Consider the following 14,413-nt stretch of genomic DNA (forward strand, 5'->3'; position numbering starts at 1 on the left):
TTCTACCAACTGAGCTACAAAGGACCACACGAACGGGCGGACGGACATGCATGCGCGAACACGCACAACCACTATCGTATTCATTTCTCATTTAGTGCACACAACTTTATTGCATATCATATACGTGTTGTTGTATGTGTCTGAAACACCACTAGCCCTAGTAATAATTACCCTAAGGGGACAAATAAGGTTGTACTGAATTGTATTGAATAGTGCTGCAACTGAAACATACAGTAACTCTAAATGTCCCTGACTCCCTCTACTCTCCCTTTCCCTGTGAACAGATTGAGTGTGGTACGATGGACGGGGTCAGCAGGGTGACCATAGTGAGCCAGCTGTCCCACCCCTGGGGCCTCACAGTGCACCAGGATTACCTCTACTACACCGACCTGGACTACGAGGTCATCGAGAGGGTGGACAAGGGCACCGGGGCCAACATGGTCGTGCTGAGGAGTGGGATGACAGGAGTCCGAGCCCTCAAAGTCCACGCCCGAGACAGTGAGTGTGGCTACCTACAGCTAACCTAGTCCGCTAGTGTTTTTTCAACAGAGAGCGACAGTATGTAGAGTATGATACGGAACATTTTACTGATCCGATATTGGGTACATTTGCCACCAAGTAGATTAAAAGGTCCTTGAAATTTCATGTAATCATGCAAGTTGGTGTCAGTGGGAGATTTTTGTGAACATAATGTGTTCCACACAGGCATTATATCTCAAGTTAATTTCTCATCCTTTCTCTTCTTCCCCAGACTCGGCCGGCACCACCAACGGCTGCAGCACCAACAATGGGGCCTGTCCCCACCTGTGTTTGCCCAAGCCTGGGGGCCAGAAGACATGTGTCTGCACCACGGGCTTAGTGCCTTCCCAGGATGGCACCACCTGCGTGCAGTACGACTCCTACGCAGTGGTCTCCACCCCCAGACTTATCCGAGGCTTCCACATCAACAGCTCCGACCACTCGGAGGCCATGGTGCCTGTTGCTGGATGTACGTAACTCTTTCTATAAAGTAACCGGACCTAAATATACCCTAAGTCTATGTCTGAAACACATCTTGTCATGAATCCTCTTTCACGAATCTATACCCAACTTTGTTACTAACTTACACTGTAACTGAGTATCTCGATAAGTTAACATGTCTTTTCCCACTGCAGACTCTTACTCTGTGATGGACAAGCTGGATCTCCACGTCGCCTCTAGGTACATCTACTGGATCGACAACAGCACTTCCGGCTCATACAGAGGGATCTTCAGGGCCCAGACAGACGGTGGAAGCTTCACTCCTGTCGTCAACCAAGGCATCGGCCGAGGTGGCATACAAGGGATGGCTGTGGACTGGATCTCAGGTTAGGATCCATGATGTAAAGAGTTGAGAGACATACTCCAAGTTGTAAATAGTTCTGGTACAGATCCTCATCTATATACCACATCCAGCAGGCAAAAGTGGTTGAAATGACTTTATGCAATTGTTACCTGGAGGAAAATGGGGGGGGGGGGGGGGGTGTTAGTATTTTTTTATTTAGTCCAGGGGAGGGTCATGTAATTCCTAATCGATTGAATGTTAGTATTTGTCAGCATTTCGGAGTTTACGCATTGAATTAGACTCTGTGTAACTTTGACGTACAACCCAAAAGAACTGGGGCATATTCATCACGATGGTTCTGTTGCAAAACCTTTCTTAAACGGAAGCAAACAGGATGAAACGGGTAGGGACCTACAAATATAAACTCTCGTTTTGCTCTGTTTGTTTTCATTTGGTTATCAACAGTAAACGGTTTCCGTAATGAATACGCCCCTGGCTGGGAATTTGAAAGGAGAGAGAGAGAGAGAGAGACTGCTTAGTGGTGTGATCAAAATACACCAAATGAGTAGCCTGCTAATGTACCTTTCAGGACATTGTAAACTGTAGACCCATAAATGATCCAAATGATTGCATAATCAGGCCTAGGCTGTATGGCACTCCCTGTATATACCTCCATTCTTGTGTATTTTATTCCTCTTGTTACTATTTTACTCTGCATCGTTGGGAAGGGCTCGCAAGCAAGAATTTCACGCTAAGGTCTACACCAGTTCTATTCGGCGCATGTGAAAAAAATGTTTTTTGGTTCACTCTAATCAGAGGGCTAATATCAATACTATTGCATGCCAGTTTCTCTTGGCTAAAAGTAAAGAAGAGACTGATTGCATCACTTTTTGTTTTTAGAATTCCAGCCTCTCTCTTCCAGCTATTCCCGTGCGCAATGGGCTATAGGCTACGGACGCAAGCCTCTGCTATACCTCTTCTCGTGAAATCCCAGGAAAAGCTATAGGCTACAAAAACTATAGGATTTATTTTTTTGCTGTTGCATTTTCTTTATACTAGGCATTATAGGCTTTTCGTGGAGAGTTGAAGGCTTTCTTGCTACTGCTGAATGTAAAATAGGCATTGGCCAAATTAACTGTCGGGGAAAGTTGCAGGAGAGAGAGTGCAGTGATGATAACATTGCTGCACAGAAGTAGCCTATTAAATGGTTGCACAGGACAGAAAGACGGCGAGGAAAGAGGATCCGAATGAATTTACATCCATTAGAAAAATGGAAATCACTTTCAAACCACATGAGCAACGAGGCGATCAATGACACGATGTAAAAGATGTGCAGGCTAAACAGCGTTTGTTGTTGAATTTCAGCATTTGATTAACATTTTCATTAAGCTACATGTATTTGAAATATTATTTGCAGTTGTCACAATAACAATGAACACACTTTGAAGCACACTGAATGGCCTGTGCTATCACCTTATTAATAGGCCTACGGCGTGCAGTAGGATGCGTTGACAGTTGATTGACGGGTGTAGGCTACTGTAGAATTGAAACTTTCTTCTAGTGTGGATGCTTGCCAACGTTTTATAGTTATGTATAATATATCGTTCGATTTATCGTCCTTGGTGTGGACGGCCCTTAACGCTTTAATTGGTAAATTCCCCCTTCTAGCGGATAACATGAATGTGGTATGAATACAGCAGTGGTTCTCAACCACGGGTTTATTTTGATAGAAAGCACGTCTGCAACATTGATAGCCTACTAAAAAGGGGTTTAATATAACCTGATATTTTGTTTAAATAATTATTTTTGGACGGGGGGGAGTTTTAGTTTTTTTTTTAATTCCTCAGGGGAAAGGCCATCCATTTTCATTTCAAAAAGGTCCAGGTATCCCTCAATATAAATGTTGTTCACTCCCTAAATGTTCTTTCTCCCATCCTCTCCCCCTTAGGCAACCTCTACTTCACCAACGCTATTGAGGCCCAGACCTACTTGGAGGTGACCCGCCTCGAAACCCCCTACCGCACGGTCCTCCTCAAGTCCACTGAGGACCGGCCCAGTGACCTTGCCGTCAGCCCCAAGCTCCGTTTTCTCTTCTGGGCCGACGGAGGCCAGAACCCCAAAATTGGTAGGTGGTCCAGAGGTTATAGAGGTTGACCAATAACCGAAAGATTGCCGTTTCAGGTCCCCGGCTGGGCGATGAGAACAGTGACCTAGGGAGGTCTAGCGGTCTAAGCCGCTGTTTGCGGCACACGTCTAAAGGGTTGGCATAGGTTTGAATCCGGCCTATTGCCCTTTGACACAACTTCTCTATCTTTCCCCACTCACCCCCTTTCTCCGTTCAATAAAGTCAGAAAACACCTTACAATATACAAAAGGAAAAGTGGAAATTGAACTGGCTACTGGAGGGCTGATGGTGTCATTACTACCACTACCGTTGTGCCCTTGAGCAAGGCCCTTAACCCCCAAAATAGCTTTCCATGCAGTGGTGCTGCACCTAAAACTGTGCATAAAACCTAAAACCCTGTGCCTTTCAATGTGTGTGTAACAAATGTATTATTTTCTATTCTAGAACGTGCCCAGCTAGATGGTGCCAACCGCACCGTGTTAGCCTCCGAGAGCCTTGCATCGCCACGCGGCCTCACTGTCGACTACACCAACGATTTCCTGTACTGGACAGACGACGTGCTGGATATGATTTCGCGCATGGCGGCCGATGGGACACAGAGGGAGATTGTCCGTTATGGGAGTCGATACCCGGCTCCCTACGGATTGTCGATATTTGGGAATTCTATGTTGTGGGTGGATAGAAAGCTTGGGAAGCTTTTCCAGGCCAGCAAGGATCCAGCGAATACGACTCAGCCAGAGGTGATTATGAAGTAGCTTTATTTTGCCTTGTGTCTTAAAAATGTATTATCAAAGTAACATAACAAAATACTCATAATTAATGTACACAACAATGTATGCAACGAGTAAACCCACAGCATACAATTCCTAGACAAGCTGCACAAAAGTACCACAAAATCACAAAGCACAAAATAGTGTCTTTTCACATTCAAAAACCGAATATAACAACGCCACTGTCATCACCAGGTGATCCGCGACGGCATTGACGGGCTCACGGACGTGGTGGTCTTCAACTCCCACGTGCAGCCCACCGCTGCCAACCTGGTGGGCTTCAACCCGTGCCAGGAGGACAATGGACGCTGCCAGCAGCTCTGCTTCGCCCTGCCCGAGCAGGAGAAACCCACTTGCGCCTGCGCCCACGGTTCGCTCCTCAACAATGGAGTGTCGTGTGGCTACGGTCTGGACGAATTCCTGGTATTCACCACAGACTACACCATGAATAGTTTACGTTTAGACCCCTCCGATCACACTAGCCCCTACCCTACTATCAACCTGGGCTATAATGTGGTGGCGCTGGATTTTGACTTTGCAGACAAGAGGATATTTTTTACTCAGTACCTGGGGATAGGCCGAAGCAGGATAGGCTATGTCATCACCACGGTTACCGGTGCACCTGTCATCATAGCCGACAGTAAGTGTTGTGAATCCGAGGGTTGGGGAAGACAATGTATAGTGTGGTTTTCCAGTTTTTGTAATGATTGTGAAAATTGTGAAAATTATGATAATGCCCTTTTTGTGGAAGAGTGAAAAAAATGCCTAGAATTTCAGCCTGCTCAGATTGTGACATCACAATCGGATCTGATTATTCTGATCAATGACCAGTCATTTGCATATGTATCCTCCTACTTTTAAGGGTAAGCGCTAGGCTGTAAAGTCTAGACCAGTGGTCGATCTACAAGGCATTCCTTGTCAATCACCAAACATTTATGTTAAAACCAAACGATAAAGCCTCGCCTTCCTATTTACGTTATTATTTTTTATTTTTTCGCGCTCTTGACGATAGGTGCACTTGATTCAGCAGCTATAGCACCGGGAAGGCAAAATATTCCCACTTTGAACCATTTCATGTGTCTGAAGGTAGAACTCCGCCTACCCTGCAGGCCAAGAGAACAGATCAAGTGCACCTATAGGTTTACTGTTGGCCAATCAGAAAGCTCAGATCACCGTGTCTGCACAGTTTCCTCGAGCCATAGACTGTAAAAAGAAACCTTGAACGCACAGCAAAGTTGATACTGTGAGATTTCTAAACATTTAAAACCATGACTAGAGAGAGACAACGAATACAGGAAAGAGCTGCTGTTTTTATGAGTAACTTCATGTTTATGTATATTTTTGTATATTTTGTTTGTATGTTTATGTTGTTCAGCACTGTCAACACTTTGCTCAATATTTTATTAGCCATAAAATCTCTCTTCTTCCATTTACGCTACAACCAGCACTGCAGCTGCAATGAATTAGTATTTTCGAAGTGTTTCGATAAGCTTGCATTGTTATTATTAGCGACATATGTATTTTTTAATATGGAGGAATATTTCACTTTCTCTGGTCATAGGAGTGACAACATGAATTGGTGCATTAGGCAGAAATAATGCAGTGTGACTTGACTTTCGCCATCAGCTGTGGAGGGAGGGAGAGCAAAGGGACGGTGAGTGAGGTGAGAGGCAGCCTCACCATTGCTCCCTCCCCTCAGACTATCTATCCAGGCCATCAGTCTATTAAAAAAAAAAAGTGAATTATTATGCCCACTCAGGTGTGCCTCACAAGTAATACTACAAATTGTCTATTACCAGTGTGATCATATACCATTTAAAAATATATATAATTTCAAAATTGTCTGAGAAGAACAACATTGGCAGGGCAATTCAAGCATAGCCAATATGCAGTGATAATATATTTGGCCTATAGCCTACTGCACAAACCTCATTGATACATAACTGTTTTTAATTGGTTAATGTTGCATAGGCTTAATACGTTTTTTAAAGTCATGATCTCAGCTTCCGTTTTGACTCAGAAAGTGATCTTGACTCGTAAAAGGTTGGTGACCACTGGTCTAGACGATCCTATCCGCGAATCAGGGCTGTGTATGTAAATATATTGAAATGTGTATCGACACGCCCATGCGATCAGACTGAGCATTTCAATGGCAAAGGGAGGCTCAAATAACAAATATATTTGGAATTATTTTTATGAAATGAACACACACAGTGATTTATTAGATATACTGAGATGATTTGAACATCAAATAAAAAAGGGGGCCCAGTACAGTCAAAATTAAGTTTTCCCTCATTTTGATGAAATTAACACTGTAAAAGTGTGAAATTATTTTATCATTGTTATTTCCTGATATTTGCTGGTTGAAAGTACAATCTACACTGAACAAAAAATATATATATGACATGCACATTTTTCTAAGATTTTACAGTTCATATAAGGAAATCAGTGAATTGAAATAAATAAATTAGGCCCCAATCTATGCATTTCATATGACTGGGAATACAGGTATGCATCTGTTGGTCACAGATACCTGGTAGGGGAGTGGATAAGGGTCTGGATCAGGGGGCGTGGATCAGGTAGGGGCGTGGATCAGGTAGGGGTGTGGATCAGAAAACCAGTCAGTATCTGGTGGGATCCAGAGCATCCCAAACTGCTCAATGTCTGGTAAGTATGCAGGCCGTGGAAGAATTGGGACATTTTCAGCTATTAGGAATTGTTTACAGATCCTTGCGAAAAGGGGCCATGCATTATCATGCTGAAACATGAGGCGATGGTGGCGGATGAATGGCACGACATTTGGCTTCAGGATCTCGTCACTGTATCTCTGCATTAAAACTTTCAGCGATAAAATGCAATTGTGTTCATTGTCCGTAGCTTATGCCTGCCCATACATTAACCCCACTGCCACCATGTGGCACACTATTCACAACGTTGACATCAGCAAACTGCTCACCCACACGACGCCATACACGTGGTTACATGTGGCATGTGGTTGTGAGGCCGGTTAGACGTACTGACAAATTCTCCAAAACAACAATGGAGACGGAGAGAAATTAACACTAAATTCTGGCAACAGCTCTGGTGGACATTCCTGCAGTCAGCATGCCAATTGCATGCTCACTCAAAACTTGAGACATCTGTGGCATTGTGTTGTGTAACAAAACTGCACATTTTAGAGTGGTCTTTCATTGTCCCCAGCACAAGGTACAGCTGCGTATTTTTTATATATATTTTTTAACAAGCTTTTTGTGCTTATGGAACATTTTGTGGATATTTTATTTCAGCTCATGAACATGGGACCAACACTACATGTTTTGTTTATATTTTTGTTCAGTGTACATAGGACCTTCTAACTAGCAAGTTTTGCATAGGTGGAGTTTTGGCTTGCCTGGTGACATCACCAGATGGTAAATGAGTTAACTATATTTTGGCATTTGTTTCATTAGTCCATTGTTGATATATTCCCAAAACAAATTGCATGTCAGCAATCAAGTTTTCAAGATATATAACTTTCAAAATACAGCCAATGCATAATGCATAATGCATAATGAAAGAAATGCCAAAATATGTTTTTGTTTTCCTTGAATAGACCAATAATAAAGAGTTCCAAAGCTCTCTGCCAATAACAGATACTATTCAGTTTTCCCCTTCCTACTTCCAGACAGTCTTAGCAAAATTCTGGCTTGAGGATTTTTTGTTGTTGCAAAAAATCTATTTTGACCATCGATAACTATTACAGTAAGGTACTTAATTGCTACCCAGAAATTATTTGATGTTGATACAAAAACGGCTGCATTGGGCCTTTAATGTCTTGTTACAGTATTGAGTGTAGCTGTTAACATCTATAAGTTGCAGTATTAGTTACCTTGGTGACTTAGGTTGTCTCCATCCTCACCTTTATCTTTTCCCACTCTGACTCTTTTCTCTCTCTCTCTATTTCTCTCCCCTCTTTCTTTTAAATGTTCCTCCTCTCTCTCACTCTCGCTCTTTCTCTCTCTCAGATTTAAATTATCCACAGGGGCTGGCCTATGACTGGGTTCACAAGCGCCTTTACTTCACCGACTACTACAACAGAAGTGTCCAGGCCATGGGGGTGGACGGGCAGAACCGTTCCTTGATAGCCCATGCCAACCGCCCTCTTGGCATCATTGTGGATCCCTGCTATGGGTAAAACCAACTGAGATGTTTGCATACATTGATAGCTAATTTTACAAATCCCATCAAATCAAAGTTTATTTGTCACGTGCGCCGAATACAACAGGTGTAGGTAGACCTTACAGTGAAATGCTTACATACAGGCTCTAACCAATAGTGCAAAAAAAGGTGTTAGGTGAACAATAGGTAAGTAAAGAAATAAAACAACAGTAAAAAGATAGGCCATATACAGTAGCAAGGCTACATACAGACACCGGTTAGTCAAGGCTGCTGGTCCAGACGGCATCCCTAGCCACGTCCTCAGAGTATGCGCAGACCAGCTGGCTGGTGTGTTTATGGACATATTCAATTAATCCCTTTCTCAGTCTGCTGTTCCCACATGCTTCAACAGGGCCACCACTGTTCTTGTTCGCAAGAAAGCTAAGGTAACTGAGCTAAATGACTATCACCCCATAGCACTCACTTCCGTCATCATGAAGTGCTTTGAGAGACTAGTCAAGGATCATATCACCTCCACCCTACCTGACACCCTAGACCCACTCTAATTTGCTTACCGCCCCAATAGGTCCACAGACGACGCAATCACACTCCCCTTACCCATCTGGATAAGAGGAGCACCTATGTAAGAATGCGGTTCATCGATTACAGCTCAGCATTTAATACCATAGTACCCTCCAAACTCGTCATTAAGATCGAGACCCTGGGTCTTGACCCCGCCCGTGTGCAACTGGGTCCAGCACTTTCTGACAGACCGCCCCCAAGTGGTGAGGGTAGGAAACAACATCTCCACCCCGCTGATCCTCAACACTGGGGCCCCACAAGGGTGCATTCTCAGCCCTCTCCAGTACTCCCTGTTTACCCATGACTGCGTGGCCATGCACGCATCCAACTCAATCAAGTTAGTAGATGACACTGCAGTGGTAGGCTTGATTACCAACAACAACAAAACGGCCTACAGGGAGGAGGTGAGGGCCCTTGGAGTGTGGTGTCAGAAAAGTAACATCAACAAAACAAAGGAGATGATCGTGCACTTTAGGAAACAGCAGAGAGAGCAGACCCCATCCACATCGACAGGACAGTAATGGAAAAGGTGGAAAGTTTTAAGTTCCTCGGCGTACACATCACGGACAAACTGAAATGGTCCATCCACACAGATAGCGTGGTGAAAAAGGCACAGCAGCGCCTCTTCAACCTCAGGAGGCTGAAGACATTTGGCTTGTCACCGAAAACACTCAAAACTTTTACAGATGCACAATCGAGAGCATCCTGTCGGGCTGTATCACCGCCTGGTACGGCAACTGCTCCGCCCACAACCGTAAGGCTCTCCAGAGGGTAGTGAGGTCTGCACAACGCATCACCGGGGGCAAACTACCTGCCCTCCAGGACACCTACACCACCCGATGTCACAGGAAGGCCAAAAAGATCATCAAGGACAACAGCCACCCGAGCCACTGCCTGTTCACACTGCTATCACCCAGAAGTCAGGGTCAGTACAGGTGCATCAAAGCTGGGACCGAGAGACTGAAAAACAGCTTCTATCTCAAGGCCATCAGACTGTTAAACAGCCATCACTAACATTGAGTGGCTGCTGCCAACATACTGACTCAAATCTCTAGCCAATTTTGTATTATTAAATAAATGTATTACCAGTCACTTTAAACATTGTCACTTTATATAATGTTTACATACCCTACATTACTCATCTCATATGTATATACTGTACTCTATACCATCTACTGCATCTTGCGTATGCCGTTCGGCCATCGCTCATCCATATATTTATATGTACATATTCTTATTCATTCCTTTACACTTGTGTGTATAAGGTAATTGTTAGGAATTGTTAGATTGGCTGCTAGATATTAGATATTACTGCACGGTCGGAACTAGAAGCACAAGCATTTTGCACACTCGCATTAACATCTACTAACTATGTGTATGTGACCACTAAAATTTGATTTGATTAGCTATTTAGCAGTCTTGTCTAGCAGTCTTATGGCTTGGGGGTAGAAGCTGTTCAGGGTCCTGTTGGTTCCACACTTGGTATACCGGTACCGCTTGCCATGTGGTAGCAGTGAGAACAGTCGATGACTTGGGTGGCTGGAGTTTTTTGGGGGCCTTCCGCTATGATGTACTGGGCATTACTCACCACCCTCTGTAGCGCCTTGCGGTCGGCAGTGGTGGAAAAAGTACCCAATTTTCCTACTTGAGTAAAAGTAAAGACACCTTAAAAGAAAATGTAAAAGTCAGCCAGTAAAATATTACTGTAAAAGTCTAAAGTATTAGGTTTTAAATGTACTTAAGTATCAAAAGTAAAAGTATAAATCATTTTAAATGTCTTATATTAAGCAATCCAGACGACACAACGTTCTTGTTTTTTTAAATTTACGGATAGCCAGGGTCAACACATAATTTAAAAACTAAGCATTTTGTTTTTAGTGAGTCTACCAGATCAGAGGCAATAGAGATGACCAGGGATGTTCTCTTGATAAGTGCGTGAATTAAACCATTTTCCTGTCCTGCTAAGCATTCAAAATGTAACGAGTACTTTTGGGTGTCATGGGAAATGTATGGAGTAAAAAGCACATTTATTTTCTTTAGGAATGTAGTGGAGTAAAAGTAAAAATAGTCATGTACAGACACCCCTTCATAGGGGCCTTGGCTAAGCTAAGATGCCAGGATAACATTTCTCTTTAACTCTCTCTCTCTGTAGATACCTATACTGGACTGACTGGGGGAGCCCTGCTAAGATAGAGAGAGCTACTCTGGGTGGAAACTTCCGGGTGCCCATCATCAGCACCAGTCTGTCCCAGCCCAACGGACTTTCCATAGACTACGAGGAAAGGATGCTCTACTGGGCCGACGCTTCCCTGTAAGAACACAACCATTAGTAACATTCTGTAGGCTACACTGTTTTCTATGCACCCATTTCTCATGATCTCTTATCATTCTAACTCTCCATCCATTCATCCATATATCCACCGACTCACCCACCCACCCATCCATTATTGTTCTCCACTCCCTTCCATCTCACCATTAGAGATAAGATTGAGCGTTCCACCCTGACCGGGGAGAGGCGCCAGGTGATCATGATGGGCGTCCAGTACCCCTACGCTATGACCGTGTTCCAGCAGGACATATACTGGACTGACTGGACCACGCGAGCGGTCTACCGTGCCGGGAAGGACGACGGGTCAGGTTTCACGGTCCTGGTCCAGGAACTACAGTACAGGCCCAACGACATCCACGTGTACGCCGGCTCCAAGCAGCAGGCTTGCTCAAGCCCCTGTCAGCAGTTTAACGGAGGGTGTAGTCACGTCTGCGTGCCAGGTCAGGAGCTTGAATAACAAAACATTTGCTTTTAGTGTCTTGGAGTTCCTCCAGGGCTTGAGATCCACATGCTAAACTCAAATGTCTCATCTCTCATTGACATCAATTCATGATTCAGGTGAACTTCTGAGAACAACAATACCCACTGGGCACACCACATTATCTCAACATGTATAATTTCGTAATACAGTATTTGGTTGAGACGTTGATCATTGAGAATGCAACCTATATTCACCCACTCAAAAAGACAGGCAAAAGTTATTTTAATTTACAATCACTATGATTTCAACCATCTAAAAGCACAACCACATTTTTACAGATAAACAATGTCTGATTTTTGGTTTAATTGTCACCCAAATGTCTATCACTGCGTTTTCAACCATTTAAAAGTACAGCAAAGTTTAAATGGGAATACAATGTCAGATATGTTGTTTAATGCGCTATCACTGTGCCTCATCTAATAGCAGAATCAAATTACCTGGATTGCAGTTGAGATTACATTAAAAGTACATGGTGCGCCTCCCGGGTGGAGCAGTGGTTAAGGGCGCTGTACTTCAGCGCCAGCTGTGCCACCAGAGACTCTGGGTTCGCGCCCAGGTCGTAACCGGCCGCGACCGGGAGGTCCGTGGGGCGACGCACAATTGGCCTAGCATCGTCCGGGTTACGGAGGGCTTGGCCGGGAGGGATATCCTTGTCTCATCGCGCACCAGCGACTCCTGTGGCGGGCCGGGTGCAGTGCACGCTAACCAAGGTTGCCAGGTGCACGGTGTTTCCTCTGACACATTGGTGCGGCTGGCTTCTGGGTTGGATGCGTGCTGTGTTTAGAAGCTTGGTTGGGTTGTGTATCAGAGGACGCATGACTTTCAACCTTCGTCTCTCCCGAGCCCGTACGGGAGTTGTAGCGATGAGACAATTGGATACCACTAAACAATTGGATACCACGAAATTGGGGGGAAAAAGGGGTAAAAAAAAATTCAAATATATATATATATATATATATTTTTTTTAAGTACCGTTCGAGATTCTGCATAGATTATTCCAACAATTGCGAAGATCTTCATAGACCTGCGACAACATGGACCCACTCCAATTCACGTACCATCCCAACTGATCCACAGATGACGCAATCTCTACTGCCCTTTCCCACTTGGACAAAAGGAACACCTACGTGAGAATGCTGTTCATTGACTACAATAGTGCCTTCGATGTTCATCACTAAGCTAAGGTCCCTGGGACACCTCCCTCTGCAACTGGATCCTGGACTTCCCGCCGGACCACCCCCAGGTGGTGAGGGTAGGCAACAACACATCTTCCATGCTGACCCACAACATAGGGGTGCGTGCTTAGTCCCTTTCTGTACTCCCTGTTCACCCACAACTGTGTGGCCCTGCACGACTCCAACACCATCATTAAGTTTGCCGACGACACGATGGTGGTGGGCCTGATCACCGACGACGATGAGACAACCCCTAGCAGGACTACAAACTCTCCCTAAACTGATCATGGACTACAGGATACTGAGGGCCGAGCACACCCTCATTCACATTGACAGGGCTGTAGTGGAGCTGGTCGAGAGCTTCAAGTTCCTCTGTGTCCACATCATTAAGGATCTATCGGTGTCAGTGGAAGGCACAAACACACCAACAAAGTTGTGATAGAGGTCACGAGAATGCCTCTTCCCCCTCAGCAGGCTGAAAAAGATTTGGCATGGGCCCCTCATATCTTCAAAGTTCTACAGCTGCACCATCGAGAGCATCTTGACTGGCTGCGTAACCACTTGGTATGGCAACTACTTGGCATCCGACCGCAAGGAGCTACAGAGGATAATGCGTACAGCCCAGTACATCATCTATGACCTATATACCAGGCAGTGTCAGTGGAAGGCACAAAAAAATTGTAAAAGACTCCAGCCACCCAAACCACAGACTGTTCTCTCTGCTACCGCATGGCAAGCGGTACCAATGCACCAAGTCAGGAACCAACAGGACCCTGAACAGCTCTTCCCCCAAGCCATAAGACTTCTAAACAAGATTGATAAATAGCTAATCAAATGGCTACCCAGACTACCAGCATTTACCCTTCTCTTGCACTGACTATGAACACACACTGGACTCTACCCACACACTCACACATGCTTACACACACACACACACACACACCACATACGCTGCTGCTAGTAACTTTACCTCTACCTACAGTATATGTACAGTAGATAGCTACCTCAATTACCTTGTACCCCTGCACATTACCTTGTACCCCTGCACATCGACTCGGTACTGGTAACCCTTTTTTATAGCCATGTTATTTTCTACTCCCTATATACTGTATAGCCATGTTATTTTCTACTCCCTATATACTGTATAGCCATGTTATTTTCTACTCCCTATATACTGCATAGCCATGTTATTTTTACTTGTTATTTTTATTCGTTACTCACTCATTTTTATTCGTTACACCCCCAGTCTGAGGTCCTGAGCGCTCTGGAGCAGGTTTTTATCAAGGATTTCTCTGTACTTTGCTCCGTTCATCTTTCCCTTGATCCTGACTAGTCTCCCAGTCCCCTCAATCTTGGTTTCATCAGACCAGAGAATCTTGTTTGTCATGTTCTGAGAGACCTTTAGGTGCATTTTGGCAAACTCCAAGCAGGCTGTCATGTGCCTTTTCCTGAAGAGTGACTTCCGTCTGGCCGCTCTACCATAAAGGCCTGATTGGTGGAATGCTGCAGAG

The 14,413-nt window shown here is 44.5% G+C and overlaps 1 protein-coding gene across 1 annotated transcript in view; it reads left to right on the top strand.

Annotated features, from left to right (window-relative positions):
• lrp2b (low density lipoprotein receptor-related protein 2b) overlaps window positions 1-14,413 on the top strand; it is a 116,031-nt gene that overhangs the window by 36,148 nt on the left and 65,470 nt on the right. The window contains exons 37-45 of the mRNA XM_090202411.1: window positions 285-498; window positions 752-988; window positions 1,155-1,346; window positions 3,252-3,428; window positions 3,873-4,168; window positions 4,394-4,838; window positions 8,203-8,368; window positions 11,070-11,228; window positions 11,397-11,686. Of these exons, the coding sequence (XP_090058537.1) occupies window positions 285-498; window positions 752-988; window positions 1,155-1,346; window positions 3,252-3,428; window positions 3,873-4,168; window positions 4,394-4,838; window positions 8,203-8,368; window positions 11,070-11,228; window positions 11,397-11,686 (2,176 nt within the window). The remainder of the gene's footprint in view (window positions 1-284; window positions 499-751; window positions 989-1,154; window positions 1,347-3,251; window positions 3,429-3,872; window positions 4,169-4,393; window positions 4,839-8,202; window positions 8,369-11,069; window positions 11,229-11,396; window positions 11,687-14,413) is intronic.

Source organism: Oncorhynchus mykiss, chromosome 16 (assembly GCF_057628025.1).
Source record: "Oncorhynchus mykiss isolate SJ-2025 chromosome 16, ASM5762802v1, whole genome shotgun sequence".
Taxonomy (NCBI): Eukaryota; Metazoa; Chordata; class Actinopteri; order Salmoniformes; family Salmonidae; genus Oncorhynchus; species Oncorhynchus mykiss.